A 27,952-nucleotide genomic window follows, 5' to 3' on the forward strand; every position below is an offset into this window, starting at 1 on the left:
CGTATTTAGGTTAAACAGATAGGCACCGGAAGTGGAAGAAAGGATCTCTCACCCTCATTCTTAGGGACCTCCACATACTCCCTATCTGCATGCATAGAGTCAGTAGATCCATATATATATTAAACAGCCGTGTGGACATCACACACCCCTGGGCACAGAGTGCAACAGAATGCCTGAGTCGTGGAGGTTCACCATCCACTCTGTACGTTACAGTCCCTTGAACTGGTCTTACTGTAAGACAGGCACCAGACATTTGGAGCTCCAGATATCACCTCCACATACTACGCCACACACATGTCTGCGCACTAAGCTTTCTCGGCAAGTTAAAATGAAGTGAGACACTTTCCTTTTGATGGTTCTACTAGAACATTTTAGAACATATCTGATCTACCTATTATTCAGTCCTAATATCCCCTTTGTTCTTCTCAAATAGCTCGCTCTGTTGATAACTGCTGACAGTAAGAGTATTCTACCATATACTTTACCCAAAGAAGGCATCATTATGACACATAGCTTCTCTCTGTCGCCCTTAATTCCTTATGGCAATAACAATTTAACTTTTCCAGTCCTCTGAATTTCCCACTAATCCACAATTCTCCAAGACCATTCAAAAATATCTTTTCACTATACCTAAGCATCACCCCCTTCAGCCAGCTTAATACCTTCAGATCTTTCCGACCTACTGATCCTCTTCCTCCTCCTCCACTTATACAGACCATTCTAAGACATATTCACCTGCTCTTACCTACAACAAACCTCCAGGCTCTCTTACTCCCAATTGTTTCTCCACCAAAACTATTATTCTGATGTTGCCTACTATTTTTTCACTATGCATATTTTCTTTACCTCCTTCCCAAATTCCTCTCCCTCCTTCATTTCACAGCTCAATTCTTCCATTGCTTCTTCTTCCTCCTTACAGACCGCAACCTCACAGTCTTCTCCTGCTCAAGTGCTCTTCCTCTTCCTCATGATGTGTGACTCACAACATAATGTATTCCTATAGATCGTCCTCGTTCCACACTGCTTTCACCGTCACATGCTTCCATGCTGTCCCTTAACACGTTGCAGTCTCCATCCCCCAAATCATCCATGCCTTACATCTCTCTGAATATCTTGACGAGCCTTACCCCATTCCCTGCTCTATCCTTGTTGGACTAATCTTTCTTCCACCCTGCTTCTTATCTGGTTGCATTTAGGATGCATATCTTGCAGATTTCCACTCTTTACAGGAGCTGCTTCATGTCTTCCCTTCATTCCCTCAACACTTTCTGCAGTTCCTTGGGATCACTAAGTAATGCGAGGACTCACATTAATCATATCTCAGACTTGATCAAGCACTACTGTTCATTCTCATTCGCTCATCCACACACAACTGAGTCATCATTGTATTCAGACTCAGTTCACCATGGTTCGATCCTCTATTAAATCTCAGTGATATGGGGATAAAATTGTCACATAAAAGAAAAGCTAGCTTGAACCCCTTTACAATAGCACAGATGCTTACCAAGCACTACATTCCCATCTGAACTGGCAACTACACTAACTGACCAACCACTCCATCCACTAATTCCCACTTTGCCTCTTGGTGTCTCCAATCAACAGTGTCTCTCACCCTCTCAAACTTGTCCAGTACATGCTTGTACTCCGCCTCAAAACTTGGATCTTTACTCCTAAGGGCACTCGAATCCTGCAGTGGAGCTACTCACCGAAAATGCGCCTCAGCTTGTATATACTTTATGCCTCACTGCACCTTGTAATGCAATAGTTCGATACGGTTGCATTAAGACCATCCAAGAATCTGTTGAATCATCAGAATACCCCTATGTCGCCTACATTCTCATGACCTCACAATAAGAAGATCCGCCACTATGCCTTTCACCTTGCATTTTTTTAACATATTTTTTGGCAAATCCTCAGCAGTGATTCTCCTCGCACTGGTGCCACTCCTCTCACGAGTCCATGCCTACCTCTAGGTCTTTGTCCGGCTCTTAGTTGTCGAAGAATGGACACTGTCACTCTCACATCCATATTGCTTCTTCTAGTCCTTCCCTGCCTCATAAAGAATCCATTCCCATAATAAATTTCAGCTCTGCTTCTCCTCCTCAGATAAGGCATTTTTATTCACAAAATAGTTACATGGCATACGTCACTGTTAAGTCTAACTTAATGAATGCACTCAAGGGATTGTTCGTGAACCCCCACCAATTCCCTGGTGTATGCATCATCTACCCATTTTTTTTTGTTTTTATTTCTGATAATCGTTATTCTCCATGGATGATTAATCCCAAAAATCCTGAAGGTTTCAAAAAGCACAGAATATATATATATATATATATATATAAAAAGGCTTAACAATATATACATATCCATACAGCGCGACTATATATATATATATACAGTAATCACTCTAATATCCGGACGCCCAATAACCGAACATCCCCACTAACCGAACCTTATCGTCCTGGGATCAAACATTCCCAAAATGGTCCGAAAATCCAAAAAAATTGGAAAAAAACCGATTTTTTGCCGTCCGTAATTTGAACTTGCGCGCGCCGCGTGAGAGCATTGTTTTGGTTCGTCATTCCTCCGACGTCCGATAGAGCGCCGCTGCATCCTCCCCACTTCCCGCCTGTCTCTCACCGCGACTGGACCTGCGCTCTTCGTCATGGCTGCCCACGTGCTCGCTTTTGTGGTGGTGCCGTACTTGCTGCAAGGCCTCCTGCTGCTCTCTGCCCTACTCTTAGTGTGTGTGATGATGGCCCCGCCTCCTGAGAAAAGGAAGAGAGTGGTGTTGACTCTGGAGAAGAAACGGGAGATATTGGAGAAGGTTGATGCGGGTTGGTCTTCCTCTCGCATTCTCCGCGAGTTCAACCTGGCCCGGTCGACTTTGTTTGATATCAAGCGTTCCTGAGACAAGCTCATGCAGTACACGGCTGACTTCTCGTCGAGAAGCAAACGCAACGTGGAGAGGAAGGTTATGTTTACTCCCAAGTATGCAGAGATCGACCGCTCCACGTTGATTTGGTATCGACAGCAACGTGCAGCTGGTGTGATGGTACGTGGAACGGAGCTGAAGGCTGCTGCTGAGAAGTTTGCAAGGCTTCACGACGCCCTAGACTTCAAGGCATCCGAGGGTTGGCTCTTTGCGTTCGTTGCGACATGGCCTTACTAACCGTAAAGCACATGGCGAAGCATTGGACGCTAACGAGGATGGAGTGGACGAGTTTCGGCACAAGGTGAAAGGCTTGATCGACAGGGAGGGCCTCACTCTCGGTCAAGTCTATAACGCTGACGAAACTGGCCTATTCTATCGCTCGGTGCCAACGAACACTCTCGCTCGATGAGACGGAGAAGCGTGTACCTGGCCGCAAGCTTTCTAAGGAACGGATATCTGCTTTGTGTTGTGCCAATGTTAACGGCATGCACCGGCTTAAGCCCGTTATTGTTGGCCGTGCAAAGCAGCCTCGGTGCCTTCGTGGGGTGATGGATGTCCTTCCTGTCGTATGGTACCATTCTTTGAAAGCATGGTTCACAGCTGTGATTTTCAAAGACTGGTTTCACCATCACTTCACAAGGAGGTCATACATTACCAGACGAAGACACTGGGAATTCCTCGCGACCAGGTAAAGGCTCTCCTTCTCCTCGACAATGCACCTGCCCACCCGTGCGACAAGGACTTGGTTGCTGAGAATGGCCGTATTAGGTGCATGTTTCTGCACCTAATACGACTGCTCTCATTCAACCAATGGACCAAGGAGTGATCGTGGCAACAAAGCGCCTGTACCGTCGGAAGTTCCTGGACGAGGTGATGGTGGTTCTCGAGACGAGGACGAGCGCAGGGAAGGACGTGACACTCGAGGCAAGCGGACTTTGGAAAACCTTCGCCGCTACAACATCAAGTCTGCGCTGTACAACTGGGCTAGTGCATGGAAGGAAGTCCCTGTGAAAACTCTTGAAAATGGTTGGTCTCGTCTGCTTCTCGGAACAGATGTGGAGTACGATTTCCTAGGGTTTGACGTGGATGACTTCCATGCACGGCTACGTACGCACGGCGACGATGTTGATGTGGACGATGTTCGTGAGTGGTTGGACGACGACGAGGGCGATCCTGGGTATCAGACGTTGTCTGATATCGAGATCGCGTCTTCGGTTGCTGGTGTCAGTCCCGAACTTGAAGATTCCGACGACGAAGGCGATGATGATGCAGACTCCCCAGCAGGACACTACTCCAGCCATCCCCAAGCTGAGCGCACTCCGGGAACATCTAGAGTTCGTCCTAGACTACCTGGAACACCCGGACTGCGACAGGGAGATGGGGCCCTTGGGACTCGTGGAGGAAGTGCGTGCTTTCCGGCAGCGCATCATCAATCGCCAGAATCGTCGGTCCTTGCGTCAGTCAACGATTGACAGTTTTTTCAGGCCCGTGACCCCGCTGTGCCAAGCCCTGGTTCCACTCCGTTGCCTCCCCAAGACAGGCCCTCATGCTCCGAGCCACAGCCCAGCACATCAGCTACAGTGGAGTCACCGCTCGACGTGAGTTTGCGGCTGTCTTCAGAGTCTTCTGTAGTCGGTACGCCATCACCACTACCCACCGATGCACCCCTTGGACGCCTGCCAGTGATACTCTCGGGCTCTGACAGTGAATAAACAGCAAGAACTTCTCCACTAGACCACACGGGAATTTTGAGTGTTGTGCAGTGAAAAAAACGGTGTGTTGTGTTAAGGTTTTCAAGTTGGGAGAAAAGACTAAGTAGAAAAGAAATTTAACGTAACTAACCTTCTTTGTTTTGGCTTTGGAAACTTAAAAAACTTGGGAAAAGTTAATGTGCAACACTTAAATTTAATGGAACATTATTTGGACTAAAGTGAACACTGTGAAAAGAACGGACTTCTGTGTGTTAGTGACTAAGTTCAGTGCAAGACTTCAGGAAGAGTGTAGTGCAAGTGCTTCAGGAAATCGTTCTTACTGTCAGAGTCCGAGAGGAGGCGGTTATTCATCGAGGTGGCCAGGGACTTGCTGTAAGTAGCCAAAATGTTTCATGTTGTACTATTTTCCATACTATATTTACCAGAATGTTTCATATTGTATTTTTTCCCATACTATACTTACCAGAAAGTGTCATACTGTACTTCTTTTCCATACTAAACTTACCTCATGCATGTGCAGTAGGAATGGGTTTTTCAGAGTTCGGTTAGGTTCGGTTAGGTTAGGTTCGGTTAGAGTCCATAAGTACCAGAATGTTTATTAATGTATGAACATACTTCTAAACCCACATTTTATGTGTCTATTGCATTTATTTCAGTCATTTATGTGCCTTATTGGTGTGATTTGGGTGTGAAATAGGTGCTATGCATGTCAGGGAGTTGTATAGGTGTTTCTCTGTGTTAGGGTCCGTAAGTACAAGTCCATAAGCTGGGGCCCAATATCCGGACACCAATATCCGAACCTACCGATGGCTCTATTGATCCGGATATTGGAGTGATTACTGTATATAAAATATATATATATATATATATATATATATATTATAATAAAATATATATATATATTATAAATTTTAAAATATATTATATATATTAATATTTATTATACAATAAATTTTTTAAAATATTATATATTTATATATATATATATATTTATATATATATATATATATATATAAAAATATATATATATATATATATTTTTTTTTTTCTATATATATATATTTTTATATATATATATATATATATATATATATTTATATATATATATATATATATATATATATATATATATATATATATATATATTTGTATATATATATTTATATATATATATATATATATATATATATATATATATATTATATATATATATATATATATATATATAATATATACAGGTAACTCGCACGGAAAGGGTTTCGTTCCTACCGTGTGTTAGGTGCGAAATCCGATATTTAAACTACACCATGCTTGTGCAAATGTGTTGTTTTGCTGTTATCTGTCACTAGAAAGCACTTTAAGTGGTCAGAAGGTTTATTTAATGTTATAACTCACAAATACAGTACTCCTGAGCAAAACTTCAACACACAAATACTGTACGTAAACACAAGGAAACATTCCATCATAGGTAATAAATTAGGTTAACTGGTACCAGTGCTTTAACTTACAAGTACATACCAGAACAGTACATATTTAACTTAGAAATGCAGTGCTGTGATATCGAATGATTTCAGTACACAATCTGTTAGGAATGGCTGGAAAAAAATGTTATGAATACATTTTCACCTTTTTGATATATGTTTATGGTAGTTTCGAGTTATTTTTTACGTTATCGTTGTGCCCATGCTTGGAAAAGGGAGCGAAAGAGTTGAATTTTCAGTCCTAAATGAGAAAACTGCACGTCCTCCAAGGCTAGACTCTGCCACGGGAGAATAAAGTGGAGGGTCAGTCCGATCAAGGAAGTTGTGTCACAACTTCCAGCTCCCACACACGAGAATGGCTAAAAATAGAATCGTAATGCAGTTTCAGAACTAACAATAAGTCTAATTATTACGAATACAGATACAAAGCAGAAATAAATACGTTTACAGACAGGGAAAACGTATTTTCCGTCATAACATGTTCATCTTTCTCAATCATTTTACGTTCATCTTTATCATTTTACCTTGTTATTTTCGCAATATATATTGCTGTCTCGTAAACAGGGTGGTTGTTTGTGTTTTGCAAGGGAGGAAAAAGGTTGTATTTTCTGTCTGGTCGAGATAATGGGTGTAACTATGTGTGGTTAGGCATGGCCACGAGCGAAATCGTACATCCACTCATCACGATAGCCGGTGGTGAACTGACAGATGACATACATGAGAGGTGAAGTCAAGGTCATGTCCCAGATTTTCGTTCACTTCCGAAAGTTTTCACAGTTTTCTACAAGTTGCAAACCATTACAGCAAACCTGAGCAAATAGGTAAAGATACCAAGACAAAAATGTATTTTTCTCTTATTATAAGTCTTTAATGACAAATACGCTTGGGAGCAAGGGATCATATCGTGTTTTTGTGATTCTGTGTTATTTTGAATTCAGGGCTTTCAAGTGTATCATCTATCAGTACTGACAATGTCCAACACTAGTCAGCACTCCTAATCTCATCTGTACTCCCATCCATTGTTGACAATTTAGCCATTTCTGTTTGACTCCCTCCCTACCCCCTCCATTACCCTATCCTCTCGCCGGCCATGCTACGCTAAGTAAATCTTCCTGAATTTTTCACTGATTTCATCCATTGAAATAAGCCCTATGTCGTATTCTTATACAATATACAAGAAAGAAATCAGGTAAGTGAGTGCCATACACCTGGAATTGGCTAATTATCACCTGACAACACCTCACGTGCACTCGTTGCTAATTTTCGCTGTTTTTTTCCCCTTGAAATATGCCGTATAATCTATTTTAATAAATATACATGTAAGGAGAGAAGGGAGAAGCCTAAGTGATATTTACATTCACCTGGAACTACCTAATTTATAATGTATTGTCTAGATTTTAATCATATCAGTGCTACACAAAGCTGTTTCAAGATTTAACATTGGTAGCTCTGATTATATATCTCCTAAGTAGGCCTCTAATCTATTTTCGTAATAAATATACCTGTAAGGAGGAAGGGAGAACCCTAAATGATATTTACATTCACCTGGAACTACCAAATTTATAATGTATTGTCTAGATTTCCTGCCAATCAATCAGTGCTAACTTAGCTGTTTCAAGAAGTAATATTGGTAACTCTGAATAACCCCTAAAGCACAGGCTTGCTGGCCTGCTGCGTTATCAGTAGTCTCATCTTCCAAGTGAGAGGACGTATGTTTCATCTTGCTGACTTCAAGGCCTTTTTTCACCCCCATGCAAATGGCTTGTGACCTTCCCCAACTCCTTGGAAAGAGGTAATGACAATTGATGAGTGACTACGATCTTTCTATTGAGTAAAACAGTGCAAGTGGAATTGTAAATAATGTGTAAATAATGTGTAAAGAAAAGTGAAAGTAATGAATGTAAATATACGTGAACAATGGAAAATAGTTTTATAAGTTATTTCAAGTGACAGTGCATAACACTGTAAATAAAATAGAAATGTAAATAACGTAAATAAATAGAGAACGTAAAAATGTAAATGAGTAGTATTATAAGAATAAGTATATACCCTAGGAGTAATGAAAGTGAAAGTTTCATTAGCATGTCTGAATGCTATGAGTTATGAGTGAAGATAAAGTGACAACTCAATGCCAGTATACACAGAAAGTGAATGCTACGTATTTTACTGAAAGAATCCCTACAGTGAAAAACTAATGGAAACTTATGGATAAAGACTGTGGAAATATATATAAGTGTTATATAGTAATAGAAATATAAAGTGTGAGGGGTTTTATGAATAATAAATGACAGACTACCATGAGCGAACTAGTGCCAGTGCGACGATCAGACGCGCTCGTAATTTCCATTGCTTTCACAGTGTTTTTTGTTTTGAGTATGGATCCCAAACTACTTGAAAATTGTAGAATAGTGTTTATAGTGTTTGTATCTGGCTGTGGTAATCATATTACGGGTTGTTGGGAAGTGTAAAGTGGAGACTTCATTACCCTACTTCAGAGGTCTCCACAAGTCCTACGGTAACCGGCCAGAGAAACTCCAACAATCATTCCAGGAGAAAGCTGAAGGTATGTGCCATAAGCATATGTAATTTTATTATTCTAGGACTAATAACTGATTTTTGGCAAATATTTTTTGAGAGTCTGTCGGAGCCCAAATAACCCCGCGGCACACGCAAGTAATTGGTAAACAAGCCCGCGGTGTAGGGGTTAACGAACAAACAAACAAAAGGCAATATTCCGACGCCGATCATGGGTAATCATATAAATCAGGTTAACTGGTTACAAGGCTTTATTTAATGCTTTAATTGCTTACAAGTACATACCAGAACAGTAAATATTTAACTTACAAATACAGTACTGTAGAAAAGCAGTACAGTAAGAGTTTAACGAACAAACAAAAAAGGCAATATTCCGACGCCGATCATGGGTAATCATATAATTCGGGTTATCTGGTTACAAGGCTTTATTTAATGATTTAACTTTATTTAAGTGCCTGAAGTACAGTACATACGAGAACAGTAAATATTTAACTTACAAATACTGAACAGCACTGTGGAAGAAACGAACAAATAAAAAAGGCAATATTCTGACGCCTATCAGGTAAACTGGTTATAAGACTTTATTTCTTGCTTTAACGTTATTTAATAGTACTTTAAGTTGCACATAAACTTACGAGAACAGTACAGTACTGTAAATATTTAACTTACAAATACTGTGCTTCTGTACTCGGGTATGTCTCACTCACTGAATAATTTCCCGCCTAGATCGTCACGTAATCAAAACAAACCGCTAACGATGACGTTCGAGGATTTGATCTTTCAAAGGCCTCTCCTGCGTTAATTTGTAAGTTTCATAATGGTTTTTTAATCTTACTTTGTCTTATATATGTCCCAGCCCTTACCGTGTATAATTGCGAGCGCGTTCCGTGAGATCGTGGTTCCCGTGCGAGTTACCTGTATATATATATATTATATATTATATATATATATATATTATATTATATATATATGTATACTATATATATATATATACTATTTATATATATATATATTTATATATATATATATATATATATATATATATTTATATATATATATATTATATACTATATATATATATATATATATATATATATATATACATATATTATATACACACCAGAGTTCCAATTAGCGCGTGATCATATAGTGCGATTCTCAAATAGTGCGAGCTGTCTCTTAATATCCACAACGTCTCATATTAACAATGCTGCTGAAGCCACCTCAGCAAAAGATGTGATTACTGCTTTATCTATCGAGGATGCATTACAGGAGGTAAGACAAGAGGAGGTTACACCGATGTCAGGAACACCAGAAACACCAGGAGACCTCTCCATAATGCAGATTAGCCAAATGTTGGCTGCTGCAGACGCCTTAACCCTTTGGTTGCGGTTCAGTGAAGATAAGTGGAGGAAATAATGGTGTGTTTTCAACTCGTGTTTTATCCCACTTATTCTTAATCTCAAGAGCTAATATTCTTGTCAGACGAACTTCAGTCTTTCTACTATCGTTTGCAACAAACTGCATGTCCGTATGCAGTCCAAGCCCGGAGAATGATCTTAGAGAATACAAGGTGTGTTTTGATCGTCTGATGCCAGAAAGGCCCCAGAGGGATGGATATTTGCATCAAACCACTAGATTTTTTTCCGTACAAATTAGGATTACTGCCATGTTACCTTATCACCCACCAAAAAAAAAAAAAAAAAAAAAAAAAAAAAGCACATCTAGCCAGTCTCGTATGGTTTTATTACGATATTTCAGTGTTTACGTTAGACTTTAGCGAAACTATGAATAAGAGGAAAATCATTACAAACTTTATAAAACTTCATGGATAACTTTTATTACCATTTACATTTTATAAAACTTATTGATATATTGTCAATAGTTATGTAATAGAATCGGTGCACATTTTGCAACCCCAAAAATGTTTGCCTGCTAATGCGCTTAGCATATGACTTCTTTGATTATAGCAAAAATATCACTAAATCATGTGTATTTTATCGCAGTGATTCACAGTATAATATAAAATAACACTTTCAACCATTCTAGTATGATATTAGTGCCATTAGTGTGCTTATTGCTTCGTATTATTTACAAGAAAGAGAGAGGGAGAGGAGGGCAGGAAACCGGTTTAGACCAGCTCATCGAGGGGTACGAGAGAGAGAGAGGGGGGGGAGAGGGCAGCAAACCGGTTTAGACCAGCTCATCGAGGGTGTGTGTACACGTTTGCGTATATGTACGTATATTATTATGTAGTTCTATGGTAATTGTCAGTGTTTAAAATTTTAACCCCTAAAGTTGGAGTCACTCATCCACCAAATGAATTTTTCCCCATAAGTTATGTGTTTCAATTAGTGCGATATCAAATAGCACGTGCTCGCACATCCACCATAAAGGCACATTAATTGGGACCAAGGTAATCCCTATACTATCCAGACACCCACTTTCCCGACACCCCACTTACCAGACATTGTGCACCTGGACCTTCGGAACCCAAAAATGGCCAAAAAAAGAAAAAAATCCCCCCAATATCTGATTTTTTTTTTTCCCACCCGTAATTTGAAATTGCCACTCGGCGCCGAACAGCTGTTTAGACCATTGCCCCTTCAGCCCTGCCTTCCTCCCCCCTCCCCCCTCCCTTGTCGGGGTTGCCATTTGGTATTTTTCATTTTGATCAGTTTGGTAATGAAAAATTCATTTGGTATTGAGTCAGAATAAAGCATTACCAAACTGATTTTTCACACATATGAAGAGACACAGGACAGAGATGGTGGATTGTGTGCTGTCTCTGATTAATCTGCTAGCCTACATAGAGTGAAAATAATCAGCATGCTGTTAATTATAAGGAGAGTGATTACATTTACAGTATTTCCACTTGTATATATAATTAGTGAAGAATAAATGCTAGCTTTACGAATGTGGTAATGAAATATTAAATTTGTTAATGAAAATTGAGGATTGTGGTAATGTTGCAAGCTCCGATTTGGCAACCCTGCTTCTCCCTCACCACCAGTTACTGCTTACTGTAACTGCGATCACGAGTAGATGTTTTTTGCAATGGATGGTGCACGTGCTTGTTTTTTGTGAATAAACAGTGAACAAACTGCAATACCTTGCCAGTAGACCATTCAGGAAAACACAGTGTTGTGCAATGTTAACGGATTAGAATTTAGGGTGCGAAGGATTAACTGTGGAGTGCAAACTGGCAGTTGAAACTGGCGTGATGCAATTAACAATGTGCAGTGTTAAACAGTTATAACTCGCAGTGCAAAGAATTACTGTAAGTGCAGCACAACACTGGATTACTGTACGTGCTTCAAGAGCATTTTCACCACTGCCAAAGCCTTAGAGAAGGCAGCCACAGACGTTCTGTAAGTACCCTGTCTGAGGTACAGTCACTTGTGATTCCTCATTCTTTGGTTCCTTTTCATTTATTTCATGCTTTATGTCCATTATTGGTGTGAATAGGATCTTAAATTGGTGCTATGTATGTCCGGTAGAGAGTTATTTAGGTGGCTTTCAAAGTTAAGCTGGGTTAGTGTCCTTAAGTACCAGTCCTGGAGGGTGGGGCCCACTTTCTGGATGGGACCACTTTCTGGACATGCCTTTGGCTCTATTACATCAGGTAGTGGAGGGATTACTGTATATTTATATATATATAGATAGATAGAAAGATATATACACGTATACCGTATATAAATTAGCTTTGCAGTTTTTGTAGGTGGGGGCAGTTACAATCCACTCACTTGATGTAGTGCTGCTCTCAAGTGTCTGCCCTTTCCTCTCCTCCATCCTTCTTTCCTTCCATCCTCTTCTGTCTTTCCTTCATTCTTTCTTCATCCTTATGCCTACGGGTGACTATACTTCCTCTTTTGTTTTTCTTTCCTTTATTCTTTCCACTTCCTTCTGCCTGTGGGTGACTCTACATTGAGTGACAAGCCAGATGGTTTCCTGTACACCAGGAAACCATTTACCACTCTGGGTGGTAACTATATAACCAAATTATGGTGCCTGGTGGTTTAGTGGGTAATTATGGCGCTCCAGTTGGATTGAGTCGGTGAAGGTTTACATCCAAGGGGTCGGTTTGGTTTATTGCTCACGTATTGCCACTCAGGGATGAGTGAGGCTGGTCACTCTCATCTTAACCCATAGAATCCCGCCGTTGGCATGGTGCCGACAGTATAAAATGTCTCGATTAATCCCAGCGACGTGATGGTGCCGACAGCAAAATTCAAGCGCTGTAGCACGTCTCAAACTGCTTTAATCAAGCTAATTTTTTGCTGAGGTGTAGCTTAATGTATTTGCAACACTGTGTCCAAGCAGTTGTAGTACTGAGTTTGGTTCTGCGAGGGTGGGTAACATCAGTGTGCCACTGTCCATTATAGCGTCAGGATGTCGCAAAAATCACACCATTTTTCCCCCTCACTGGACTGGAGGAGGCTGTTGAAATTGTCACATGGACCCTTCTGTCCCTTTATTTAGTGATTCTTCAGAAGAGAAAGACCTGGATGACTATTCTGGGGAGGAATATGAGCCAATGGAGGACACTGAGAAAGGGGAATCCCCCCTTTTCCTCCCCTGTTCTTTCTCATCCCGCCCAGCTGGGTGGGAAAACGTTACTCACGGCTTGGGAAACTGGGCTACAAACACTACGGACGGCCATCCTGCTCTTATTTTTCCTATAAGGAGTACTTTTTTTTGGCTTTTCCTTGATTTATATGTCCTTTGGGATTGTTTTATCAATAAATTTTTTTTTCCATTTTTGGTCTGGGATTGGGTGGGTATAGAATTGCAAAAATGCCTGGGATGGTACGGGTTAAATGTCAGTACCAACTTGCCTAGCCCCGGGCTCCTGTGCTCCTCATTGGGCAGCGTATGATTGGATGATGGATGGATGGATGGATTCAGTTCTTTGCCAGATAGTCACTGTGTTAGTTCATTTGTTAATACTTCATTTTTGTTTATCACCTACAGCAAAACATCCGCCAGCAGGCCATGAGTACATTGAATATGTGGGTGGACCAGGCGGGACTGAAGGAGACAGTGGATGGGGAAGTGTTTGCTGATGCCCTCAAATCTGGCTCTCCATACCTTAAGGCTGAACTTTTCCAGTGGATGGCAGAAAAACTCAAGGATGGTGTGTATCTCTGTGTTTCAGGACTGTGTTGTGTTTGGGTTAGAGTTTTCCTTGTACAGATTGTATGGTAGGTTGATTTTGCAGAAGGTTCACCTGTGTAATATGTAAGAATTCCCCCCCCCCCCCATTGTTTGGGTGTGATCACAGGCATATTATGTTTGCTTGTAGATGGTAGAGTAATGCACACATATGGTATTGCAGTAAACTCTCGTATCCAGCGTAAAGCTATCAAGGTAGTACCATTAGTTGACATACTGACAAATAATGACATAATGCCTTCCCAAGTACCCCCATGGGGGCCTAACCCTCCTCCATATAAAATCCTTTAACTGTACTGTGTAACATAGTAATCATAGAAAAACATCATGAATTCTGTAATAAGCATGATAAATTGTCATTGTACTGGTGAAGGAGCTTGAGTCAGTCAGAGAGGAGGCAGCCAGTCCAGCATTGCAGTGTCACGAAACATTTTGCACATGAAATACACACACACACACACACACACACACACACACACACACACACACACACACACACAAAATGCTCGCTGGCTTAGTGGTAACACTTTTGCCTAACATCTGCCAAGATGGGTTCGCGCCTTGCTTGGGATGTGAAAAGTTTCACTGAGGAAACAGGTGGTTACTGTCCCCCTTGAGCAAGGGGATGGGTGTGTTCGTGTTTGAAGGTCAAGGCTTTTCCCCTAGATTGTAGTATATGAGATCTCAGCTCACTTCCAGGAGGGGAAAAAGCTGACGATCATAACCATCACGTGATCCTGACTGACCCGGTGAATTACACACACACACACACACACACACACACACACACACACACACACACACACACACACACACACACCAGAGGCAGAGAGGCAGGACATCCGTCACCTCGCTCTGCGCTGGCGACTCTTGGCCACAACTGCAGACAACTAAATAGTAATTTTATATGAGTTAAGCTCTGCGCTAGGTTAAATTAAGTGATGTTCTAATATAGTAAAGCAAGTATAAGCAAAAATGTTGTCCAAATAATAGAATACATCCAATTAGTGCAAGAATCTGCTGATACAGTGCATCATCAGCTGGGTGTTATCTGTCATTAGGCGGGTATCAGGGACATGCAAACTTGTAAGTAGACGTTATCTTTCTAAGTGAGAATTACGACAAGATGAGCACCATCTATAGTAAAGTGAATACGGTAGGAGTTAAGAGAAGGAATAAAGGTAGAAAACAGGATGATGATTTCTACGCAGAACTGGTTGAAATGGAAACCTTTAACAAATTAAGCAGAGAAAGTGAATAAACTGGAGAAAACTTTTCAAAGCGATATAGGTGAAATTAAGACGCCATAATGCTTGCAGAAGGAAGAAAGTGAAAAGTTTGTACAGGTATTGAACAAAAAAGACACAACAGTAGATGAGCTGTCAGTTGAAGTAGTTTCACTTAGATGGAAGATAAGTGAAATGGCTAGTACAGTTGTCAACCGTGAGAGTATTATGGAGGAGTTCAGAAATGATACGGAGACAATTAGGCAGGCAAGCAATCTGATAGACCAAAGCAGTGATATTGAAGAGAAGATAACCCAGGTGAATAAAGTGATGAGAAGTTGCAATGGTGAAATGGTGAAAGGAAGGAAATACTTAGAAACAAAAGTTGAAGAAAAAAAACAAACATTAGAAAGGAAGTGAAAGAAGTAATTAAAAACAACCCAAAACTGGTAAAAGGTTCAGCAGATATCAACAAATCTATAGTAATCACTGGTATAGATAAAGAAGAAATAAGAAATGAAGTTTTGAGAGAGAAAAAGGAGATGGCAAATATAATGAACATATTGAGGGAAGTATCAGAGGAAATCTGTGATAAAGACATAGAGGAACACAGAAGGCTAGGGAAATATGAGAGAAATAAGTCAAAGCCTCTGAAAGTAACCTTCCAGAGTGTGAACACTGTGGAGGAAATACTAAAAAAGGCAAACACACTCATGAAAAAAGGGGAATTTAAAAAAGTATGGATAAAAAGATGTCTAACTCAGGAACTGGGAATACTAAAGGAGAAGAGGAAGGAAGCAAAAACAAAGAATGAGGAAAGATCAGAGGAAGAGTAAATTTTTTTTTACAAAGTAATTGGATTGCTGGTACGAAAGTGGTACATAACCGACAGGGAATAAAAAGAAGGAAGATACTAGGCTCAAGCTATGGCAAGTATGTAAACAAGATGATTAAGTTGATGTGTTCAAATGTAGATGGAATGGTTTCTTAATTAGATCTAAAAGAATTTTATTAACTGGAGATATCAGTACAAATATAAATTGGAATACTCTAGATGTAAGAAGCCATGAAAGCTGTTGAGATCAAAAGCTCCTGGATCTTGTGCAGGAGTTTTTCCTAACACAGCATGTAAAGACAACCACCAGAAGACAGGACTTGATGATCCATGAGTACTAGATCTTATATTTACTAGACAAGAAAATGAAATTGACCACATAATGTATCACCCTCCATTCGGCATCAGCAACCATGCAGTATTAAATTGCAACTTAAGATTGCATATGGCATAGTTATCAGTAATGAGTGTTAGAGAAAGCGCCTAAACTTCAAAAAGAGCAACTACCATGACCTACTGAAGTACTCTTTAGAAATATATTGGGGAAGGGAGCTTAGAGGACAAGATTAAAATGATATATATATATATATATATATATATATATATACATATATATTTATTAGTGGTAGGTGGGGGCACTCACCATCCACTCACGCGATGTAGTGCTGCTCTCGGGTGTCTGCCCTTTCCTCTCCATCCTTCTTTCCTTCCATTCTCTTCTGTCTTTCTTTCCTTCATTCTTTCCTTGTCCTTTTGCCTACGGGTGACTTTACACTCCCTCTGTCTTTCTTTCCTTCATTCTTTCCAGTTCTTTCAGCCTGTGGGTGACTCTGCACTGAGTGACAAGCCAAATGGTTTCCTGTGCACCAGGAAACCATTTACAATGCTGGGTGGTAACTATATAACCAAATTTTGGTGCCTGGTGGTTTAGTCAGTAATTATTGCGCTCCAATCGGATCGAGCCGGTGAAGGTTTATATCCAAGGGATGGTTTGGGTTGATTGCTCATGTAATGCCATGAGTGAGGCTGGTCACTCTCATCTTAAATGTCAGGACCAACTGCCTAGCCCCAGGCTTCTACGCTCCTTATGGGGCAATGTAGGATTGGATGAATAATAATATATATATATATATATATATATATATATATATACACACAGTATATAATATAATATATAGAGAGAGAGAAAAAAAAAAATTCTGTGATTTTATGAAACAGGAGTCCAAAATTACATCCCTCAGCACAAAGACATAAATGAAAATAAAGAAATGGTTCAATAGAGAATGTTAAAAATCAAAAGAAGAAAGAGATTTGCTGTGGAATAGGTACAGAAGACACAATAGTGAGGGGGCATATAACAGCTATAAACAGCCGATATACTGTATTACCAGTATGCCGGGAATTGAACCCAGGACTCTTAGGTGACAGCCAGGCAGCATACCACTACATCACGACCAGGTAAAAGTTAAGTCATGTTGTCACAATCTTGGAACCAATGTCCCTCTGCCCCCACCGTTGGCCTGAAGAGGATGAGTTAACCCCCTGGCATCGAGTGCCAGAGGGTTAACTCAGTTTCCTAAATAGGGTAGTTGATTGGAATGTACTACCGAATGAAATAGTGCGTGTCAAAACTGTTAATAAATTTAAGGATATGTATGAAAAAAATGGTTTAAGACATGGGGCAGTACAAGCTTGACTCATTCCTTTAAAGATACAATTAGGTAAGAACACACACACACACACACACACACACACACACACACACACACACACACACACACACACACACACTATAGACTAGACGCGACAGTGAGTGGACGTGCCTGGCATCGCTCTGCACCGGGTTAATCTCGGCCCTTAAATTACTATACAGCGTACCTATAAAGTATCTTTATATGAGTCAGGCTCAGTACTAGGTCCAACTAAATAGTGTTCTGATATAAAACAGGAAGTTTAAGTAAAAGTGTTGTTCCAATAATACAGTACAACGAAGTAGGCAGCAGTGCCAAACAAGCAAATCAGCTGTTTCAGTGTTGACTGTTTAGTCTGCGACGAAGAGGAATGCAAAACTTTAAGTAGAAGCTTTCTGTTAGTACCAGAAGATGACCACCATCTTTAGCAAATCAACTTTGGAAGGAGTTAAGAAAAGGGACAAAGGTAGAAAGTAGGATGGTGATATCTGCCAGCAACTGGTGGAAATGGAGACACATAATAAGCTGATGGATCGAGTTTACAGACTACAGAAGGCTTTTCAGATTGAAACAGATGAAATTAAAAAACAGTTGCACATGCAGAAGCAAGGAAATGAAAATTTAGTAAAGGAGATTAATAAGAAAGAGACTACAATAGATGAATTATCAGTTGAGGTGGGTACACTTAGAAGGAAGATTAGTGAAATGGCAAGCACAGTTGTCAACCATGAGAGTATTATGGAAGAGTTCAGAAATGATACAGAGACAATAAGGGAGGCAAGAACTCTGATAGATCACAGCAGTGATATTGAGGAGAAGATAACCCAGGTAAATGAAGCAGTGCAAAGCTACAAAAATGATGTGGAAACCCTTATGTTGAAATGGTGAAAGTAAAGAAAGACTTAGAAACAGGAGTTGAAGCGCATTAAAAAGGAAGTGAAGAAAATAATCCAAAATTGGTCAAAGATTCAGCAGACATCAACAAATCTACAGTTATCACTGGTATAGAGGAGGAAGATATATCAAACAAGATTTCAAGATACAAAAAGGAGATAGCAAATGTAATGAACATATTGAAGGAAGTATCAGAGGAAATCTGTAGTAAAGACATAGAAGAACACAAGAGGCTAGGGAAATATGAGAGAAATAAGTCAAGGCCGCTGAAAGTAACCTTCCGGAGTGTGAACACTGTGGAGGAAATACTGAGAAATGCAAACAAACTTGTGGAAAAAGAGGACTTCAAAAATGTATGGATAAAAAGATGCCTAACTCAAGAAGAACTTGGATTACTAAAAGAGAAGAGGGAGGAGGCAAGAACAAAGAATGAGGGAAGATCAGAGGAAGAGAAGAACACATTTTTTACAAAATAATTGGATTGCAGGTACGAAAGTGGTACGTAAACAGGAGGGAATAAAAAGGAGAAAGGTAGCACACCCAAGTCATGACAAGTATGTAAACAAGATGATTAAGTTGATGTACTCTAATGTAGATGGAATGGTATCTAAATTACTAGAGATGAATGATTATATCAAAGAAAAGGAACCACATATTGTTTGCCTAACTGAAACAAAATTAACACCAAGGATATCAAACGATACACTAAACCTAGAGGAATACAATATATGGAGAAGAGATAGGAACTTAAAAAAAAAAAAAAATGGACGAATTATAATACTAACAAAGAAAAATCTTCAAGTCAAGGAAATAGAACTAAATGTACCCTTACAGGTAGAACTGATTGCAGTACAGATTAGTACGTCTGAAGGGAAGGTAATTGTGGCAGATTTATACGTGCCACCCAGATCAAACATTTGAGAAAAAGACGAATGTGAAGTCCTGGCAGAGAAAACAATTCAAAGTTTAAGAGCATTACTACATAGAATGGAGGAGAAATCTGAAAGAATTATACTAACTGGAGATTTCAGTACAAATATAAATTAGAATACTCTAGATATAAAAGCCAGGAATGCTGTTGGGACCAGAAGCTCCTGGACCTTGTGCAGGAGTTTTTCCTAACACAGCATGTAAAAGAAAGCACCAGAAAAAGAGGACTTGACATACCATCAGCACTAGGTCTTATATTTACTAGGCAAGAATTTGGTATTGACAATATAATGTATCACCCTCTATTTGGCAAAAGTGGCCATGCAGTATTAAATTACAATTGCTGGATTGCATATGACAGTGTTAATAGTAATGAAAGTTGCAAAAAGAGCCTAACTACAAAAAGGGCAACTATACCTGAAAAAATACTTCTTAGAAATAGATTGGGAAAAAGAGCTTAGAGGACAAGATTTAAATGTTATATGTAGAAAATTCTGTGAACTTTATGAAATAGGAACCCAGAATTACATCCCCACAGCACAATGAAGCAGAAAAGAAAATAAGGAAGTGGTTTAATACAGAATGTAAAAAATCAAAAGAAAAAAGAGATTTGATGTGGAACTGATACAGAAGACACAATAGTGAAAGGGCATATAACATCTATAAACAGGCAAGGAACGATTATACAAGAATGAGGAGGGAAGCCCAAAAACAGTTTGAGGAGGATATCATAAATAAAAGTAATGTTCAGCCGAAGCTATTTTACAGCTACATCAGAAGCAAAACCAAAGTAAAAGATAAAATACAATCCATTACAGATGAGGGAATCACCTACACACAAGAGAAGGATATTTGTGAAGCACTAAATAAGAATTTCCAATCAGTTTTTACAGAAGAAAATAATTTTGACAGGGATGACATGGAACATGCATGCCCACACATATTACCAGATATAAAAATATCAGAAAAAGAAAGACAGGAGGAGTTAAGTAAATTAGACAAAGGAAAAGCAAATGGTCCTGACGAAATTTCATGTTGGGTGCTACATGAATGTGCAAAGGAGTTAAGTAGACCATTATCTTTAACCCTATATACAGTGTTGGGAATAATACCTTCACAACAGACGTGTCTGGGATTTTGAACATACCTTTGGGGGTTAAAAAATATATATATAAATCTATCTATCTATCGATCTATCTATTTCCAGACGCCTCAATCCCGTTTGGGTTGGCCACACACAGATCGCCTCCAATTCGCCCTATCCCACGCCATTTCACTGCCCTGCTCCCAGCTCACACACCCCTCTCTCATATACCTCTCCACCCCATCCCTCCATCTCATCCTCGGCCTCCCCCTCCCTCTTCCCCCCCTCCACCTCACTCACATACACTCTCTTCGTCAGTCTTTCACCCTCCATCCTCTCCACATGGCCAAACCACCTCAGTGTGTTCCTCATAACGCTTCCTATCACATCCACACCACAACGCTCCTTTATATCCTCATTCGTCAGCCTGTCTCTCCACGTGACTCCACAGGCTCCTCTTAAATAACTCATTTCCTCTGCTCTCACTCTTGACTTGTGTCCTTCCAACAAAGTCCAAGCTTCACTTCCATACGTTAGAGTTGGTATCACAATACTGTAATGTAGTAACTTTTTCACTTCCATGCTCACTTCCCTGTTTCTTATCACTGGTTTCAAAGAACCAGCAACCTTTTTTCCCTGCTGTACCCTTTCAAGCACTTCACCCTCCAAACCTCCATCCTTACTGATCACACTACTCAAGTACTTAAACGTACTCACATTTTCCAATTCCTCACCATCCAACCTCGTTGTACATTCACTGACTTCACCTCTCTCAAAGACCATCACTTTACTCTTCCCTACATTCACCTTTAGATTCTGTTTCTTACACACTCTCCCAAACTCATCCACCAAGCCTTGCAGCTCCCCTTCATCTTCACTCAACAACACAGTATCATCTGGAAACAACAGTACAGGGAATTTCCAAACACTGTCCTTACTCACCAGGGCCACTCCAACATCCACTACCCTACCTTGTACCTTTTTTATTACCCCATCCATGTACAGATTGAACAACCATGGAGACATGACACATCCCTGTTTCAACCCAACCTTCAAAGAGAAAAATTCACTTAGTTCACCATCCACATGCACTGCAGCCTTAGCACCATCATACATACTCTTCACAGCATTCAACAACTTCCCATCTACTCCATATACGGTATTCTAAATATTTGCCACAATCCTTGTCTATCCACCCTGTCATATGCTTTCTCCAAGTCCATGAAAGCCGCATACAATTTCTTTCCTTTCTCTAGAAAATTTTCCACTAAAGATCTAAGAATGAATATCTGCTCTACACAACCTGTTCCATTCCTAAAACCTCCATGTTCTTCTCCAAGTAATTCCTCTGTTCTTTCTCTAACTCTGTCAATAAGTATCCTACCATACACTTTTCCTATTATACTAAGAAGACAAATGCCCCTATGATTACTACACACTTCTTTTTGCCCTTTTCCTTTGTCTATCTATCTATCTATTGCCAGACGCCTCAATCCCGTTTGGGGTGGCCAGAAACAAATCGCCTCCAAGTCGCCCTGTCCCCTGCCATTTCACTGCCCTGCTCCCAACTCACACCCCCCTCTCTCATATACCTCTCCACCCCATCCCTCCATCTCATCCTCGGCCTCCCCCTCCCTCTTCCCCCCTCCACCTCACTCACATACACTCTCTTCGTCAGTCTTGCACCCTCCATCCTCTCCACATGGCCAAACCACCTCAGTTGTTCCTCATAACGCTCCCTATCACATCCACATCAACACCACAACGTTCCTTTATATCCTCATTCGTCAGCCTATCTCTCCACGTGACTCCACAGGCTCCTCTTAAATAACTCATTTCCACTGCTCTCACTCTTGACTTGTGCCCTTCCAACAACGTCCAAGCTTCACTTCCGTACGTTAGAGTTGGTATCACAATACTGTCATGTAGTAACTTTTTCACTTCCATGCTCACTTCCCTGTTTCTTATCACTGCTTTCAAAGAACCAGCAACCTTTCTTCCCTGCTGTACTCTTTCAAGCACTTCACCCTCCAAACCTCCATCCTTACTCATCACACTACTCAAGTACTTAAACGTATTCACATTTTCCAATTCCTCACCATCCAACCTCGCTGTACATTCACTGACTTCACCTCTCTCAAAGACCATCACTTTACTCTTCCCTACATTCACCTTCAGATTCCGTTTCCTACACACTCTCCCAAACTCATCCACCAAGCCTTGCAGCTCCCCTTCGTCTTCACTCAACAACACAGTATCATCTGGAAACAACAGTACAGGGAGTTTCCAAACATTATCCTCTTTCACCAGGGCCACTCCAACATCCACTACCCTACCTTGTACCTCTTTTATTACTCCATCCATGTACAGATTGAATAACCACGGAGACATGACACATCCCTGTTTCAACCCAACTTTCAAAGAGAAAAATTCACTTAGTTCGCCTTCCACACGCACTGCAGCCTTCGCACCATCGTACATACTCTTCACAGCATTCAACAACTTCCCATCTACTCCATATATTCTTAACACTTTCCACAATCCTTGTCTATCCACCCTGTCATATGCTTTCTCCAAATCCATGAAAGCCGCATACAACTTCTTTCCCTTCTCCAGAAACTTTTCCACTGAAGATCTAAGAATGAATATCTGATCTACACAGCCTCTTCCCTTCCTAAAGCCTCCCTCTTCTTCTTCAACTAATTTCTCTGTTCTTTCTCTAACTCTGTCAATAAGTATCCTGCCATACACTTTTCCTATTATACTAAGAAGACAAATGCCCCTATGATTACCACACACTTCTTTTTCCCCTTTTCCTTTGTACAAGGGAATAATTATACCTGACTTCCAATCCTCCGGGACTCTACCTTCCTCCCAGTCTAATCTGCACACCTTCCACATCCATTCTACTATTATCTCTCCCCCATGCTTCAGCATTTCACCACACACTCCATCAATTCCTTGGGCTTTCCCCGATTTAACTTTCTTCATTGCTTCCACAACTTGTTTCCTACTGATTTCTTCCTGTCTCCTCACCTCCCTCCTTCTCCCAGACATTCCCCAGCCACTTATACTCGCATTACTTCCATCCTCTACGTTCAACAATTCCTTAAAGTGTTCTCTCCATCTGCTCACTTTTTCTCCCTTCTCCACTAGTAATCTACCATTTTTATCTTTCACTCCCCTCCTAACTTCACTTCCACCCTGTCTTACTCTTCTCACCTCTTTCCAGAGCATTTTCTTACAGTCCCTCCACTTTACACTCAAATTCCTTCCAAATTCCTCATCCACTCTCTTCTTACTCTTTCTTACTAATCTTTTTATCTCTTTCTTCCTCTCTACATATAACGCTCTCTTCTGCCTCTCAACTTCTTCCACGCCCCTATTTCTCATCCATTCATTGTATGCTTTCTTCTTTTGTGCCACAGCCTGTTTCACCTCTTCAGTCCACCACGCTGTTCCTTGCACCCCCTTCCGTCTTCTCTTCCTTCCTCACACCACATCACATGCTGCACATATTTCTTCTGTAAATATGCTACACACACCTTCCACGTCTCCCATCTGCTCCAATTCATCTTTGCCCAATCGTTCCTCCACTTCTCTCTTATACTCTGCCTTTTTCTCATCCTCTTGTAACCTTTTCACTCTCCTTGCAGCTACTCCTTCCTCTCGTCTTTCCCTTCTTCTATTTCTTCACTCTAACTGGACCTTGATTCTGGCCACCACCAAGCAGTGGTCAGAGAGTCCACTCCCCCAACCTCTATTAACTCTTGCATCCATTATACATCTTCTCATCCTTTCATCCACACACACATAATCAATCATTGCCTTCCTTTTATTCAGTTCACCACCCACCCTTCTCATCACTCGCCATGTATACCTGTGGATCATTTTATGCCTGAAGAGGGTATTGGCTATCACCAACCCCCTCCCAGCACAAATGTCCACTAACGCACTCCCATTCTCATCTATCTCAGGAGGCACACCCCACTCACCAACTATTCCATCCACCTTCACATTACCAACTTTACCATTCATATCACCAATCAAAAACACTCTCTCATTCCTGCCAAACTTTTCCATGCACACTTCCACATTTGTCCAGAACTTTTCTCTCACTCTTCTAACACGATCTTGCGTTGGCGCATACACACACACAATCGCCCACATTTGTATTCCAACTTTCAACTTTACCCACACAATCCTTGACCCAACTGATCCATACTGTCTTATGCTCTTCTTCCATCCTTTACTCACAACTATACACACTCCTTCCTTTGCCCTCTCATTCTCATCTACTCCTGCACATATACCCCATCCATACTCCCATTCTCTCACACTTTCTCCTCTCCATTTTGTTTCAGTTATTCCACATACATCCACTTTCGCATCCTCAAGCACCTGGACAATCTCTCTCTCTTTCACCTCATCATTCGCTCCTCTTACATTCCATGTACTCATTACCAAGTCCTTTGTCCGGTCCTGGGTCGTCATCGTTTGGTCAGTCCTTGTCCGAGGCTTCTTGTTTGTTTTTTTAGTTAGTTGTTTTCCGGGGAGGGGCACTAACCCTCTGCCAACCCTTGTAGTTGCCTTTTACGACAAGCAGGGAATTAGTTGACATAAATTTTATTCGTATATTTTTTACATGGAATACATGCATTTCTAAAATATTTAAATTATCTATTACTTTAATTTGAAAATGAAACTAGCATTGAATAAAAAAAAGAGAAAAAAATTGTAAAAAATGGGAACAAAAATTAAAGTCAATCTTCTAAGGATCACAGCCAGCCTCAGTTATGAGGTATGCCTCTGAAGCTTGGCACATTTGGAGTCTACACATCCCTCAGGATGCTCCAGTTCTCCTAGACCTTATGCCACACAGGTTGCTCTGGGCCATGCTGTAAAATGAAGGGTATGTTCAGCAAGGAGAGAAAAAAAAAGAAAGTAGTGTTGCACCCACTCCCAGTCCAATAGCAAGGGGATGTCGACTGACGTCACGATGCTGTCGCACTCGTCGGTCATCGTCCGGAGACGAGCTGTTACGAGGCCGATGTTGTCTTGTAGAAGAAGCTGCATGACGGCGTTGGGGCTGTGGCACCTGAGTAATGGCACTTGGGTTGAAACACCTCCTGCTGGAGCGTCGGGGCAAGGCAGTGGGGGGTAAGGAGGTGTCAAGGGAGGAGGATGAAGGCACAGACTCCGGGTTGTCAGCATCAAACTACTCCTAAGCAAGGTCGAGAGATGCGGGGCGAGGAGCACGGGTGGAGGGTGGGTGACTGAGGTCACGTGATGCAGACCTCAGCATGGCCTGCCTGCCTCGCCGCGTTGTCTCCCTCACCGGCTGTTTTGCAGTTGGTGTTGATGGTGGTGTGAGGGGCCAGGTTGGGGTTCAATTGGTTCAATGGGGCTGTGGATCGGCGATGTCTTATTTTACCAGGTATGTCCGGGGCAGTGAAATGGCGAGGGACAGGGCGACGTGGAGGCGATTTGTTTGTGGCCACCCTGAACGGGATTGAGGTGTCTGGCAGTAGATAGATAGATGTCTGGGTTTCCAGACATTGGGGCTCTAAATCTATGGTAGAAATAGGAGCCACATGAATGCACCTCACATGGCAACAGCACATCTCAAACTGAGATGTTATGGGCAGCCAGCCTCATAGGCCTAACACCATCTTGTCTGCAATGCAAAATAAGCCTCTTGCTGGATTCTGGAACAAGCCTGTTTTGGGTTAATTTTCAAGAAATCCTTGGGTCAAGGTAAACTACCTGATATTTGGAAGAAAGCAAACATTGTTCCCCTATTCAAGAAAGGGTATAGACAAAATCCACCCAAGTACCGACCAGTATCACTAAACAGTGTTGTACAGTAAGTAAGGTACTGGAAAAGCTGATAAGAGAAGCTTGGATAAACCATCTAGAAGATGATAATGTGATAACAGAGAGGAAGCTTTGTTTCAGAAAGGGAAAATCATGTGTTACTAATCTGTTAGGCTACTATGACAGAGTTGCAGAAACATTACAGAAAAGAGAAGGGTGGGTGGACAGTATCTATCTAGATTTCAAGAAAGCATTTGACAGAGTATCACACCAAACACTTTTATGGAAACTGTACCATGAAGGAGGAATGTGTTGCAGACTACTGTTGGATGCAAGATTTTCTCAGTAAAAGGGAAATGAGAAGCGTATTAAGGGGAAATTACTCATCATGAAGGGAAGTGACTAGTGGAGTTCCACAGAGCTCAGTGATGGCACCAATTATGTTTTTAGTGTATCTAAATGACATAGACAGTAACACTAGAAATGAAATCTATCAAAATATGTTTGCTGATGATGCAAAAATACAAAGGAGAATTACTTACACAGACTCTTGTAGAGAGCTACAAGAATAATTAAATAAACTTCATGAATGGAGTAATAGATGGCAAATGGAATTCAATGTGGATAAGTATCATGTAAATAAGTTTGGTAAAAGTGGAAAAAGACCAGATTGGGATTATAAGTTAGGAAGTAAAACCCTATACATATCAGAAAGAGAGAAGGACCTAGGTGTGATTATGAGTAACAGACTACCTCTGGCTGACAACATCAGTGAGATGGTATGGAACATGTATACACTGCTTGCAAGTATGAGAATAGTATTCACATACATAAATGAAGACATGCTGAGAAAGATAATAATATCATTCATCAGACCAGCCCCGGAGTGTGCGTCAGTAGTCTGGCATCCTCATCTCAAAAAACACATAGATAAGATTGAAAAAATTCAGAGGGCCACTACAAGATGGGTACCAAGCATAAGGGATCTAAGCTACAAAGAAAGACTTGAAAACTGAATCTGCTAACACTACAGGAGAGAAGGAAAAGAGGAGACATGATTATGCTATATACTGTAAATGCATATCATGGAAGGAGAAAATTGATATAAATGAGTATATAACCTTTGGGGAAACATCAGCAAGAGGACACTGCAGAAAACTGCATAAAAAAGGAGGTGATAGAGACGTAAGGAAATTTAGTTTCCCAAATATGGCAATTGATCAGTAGAATGCGCTATCAAATGAAATAGTGTGTGCCAAAACAATTCATAAATTTAAGGATTTGTATGATAAAAATGGTTTAATACACGGGACAGTACAAGCTTGACCCATTCCTGTAGAGATACAGTTAGGTAAGCACAATTAGGTAAGAACACACACATACTGTACATGCTTTAGATCAGTAATTGTTTCATTTAATTTACACAGGCTCCAACGTGCTTCCATGCGTTGACCTTGCTCGCCTAATGGCAGTTGTCTATGCTGCTCAGTCTGTGGCAGCCTCATTATTCGGTCCCATATCCCTTAGTTAACACTCTGTTGCCTTGTCCCAGGTCTTTTTTGGTCTGCGTCTTACAGCCCTACTTCCAGCGATAACACTTCTCAATTTCTGCACCCAATTGCCATCCTCCATCCTCC

General features: G+C 40.7%; 1 protein-coding gene across 1 annotated transcript in view; it reads left to right on the plus strand.

The window, feature by feature from the left end:
- The window catches only part of msps (msps cytoskeleton-associated protein 5), a 608,635-nt gene that overhangs the window by 260,118 nt on the left and 320,565 nt on the right, over window positions 1-27,952 (plus strand). Inside the window, exon 18 of the mRNA XM_080286226.1 lies at window positions 13,638-13,800. Coding sequence (XP_080142352.1) covers window positions 13,638-13,800 — 163 coding nt within the window. The remainder of the gene's footprint in view (window positions 1-13,637; window positions 13,801-27,952) is intronic.

The sequence above is a fragment of the Coenobita brevimanus genome, chromosome 110, assembly GCF_032717465.1.
Source record: "Coenobita brevimanus isolate Jiangsu-jjx chromosome 110, ASM3271746v2, whole genome shotgun sequence".
Classification (NCBI taxonomy): Eukaryota; Metazoa; Arthropoda; class Malacostraca; order Decapoda; family Coenobitidae; genus Coenobita; species Coenobita brevimanus.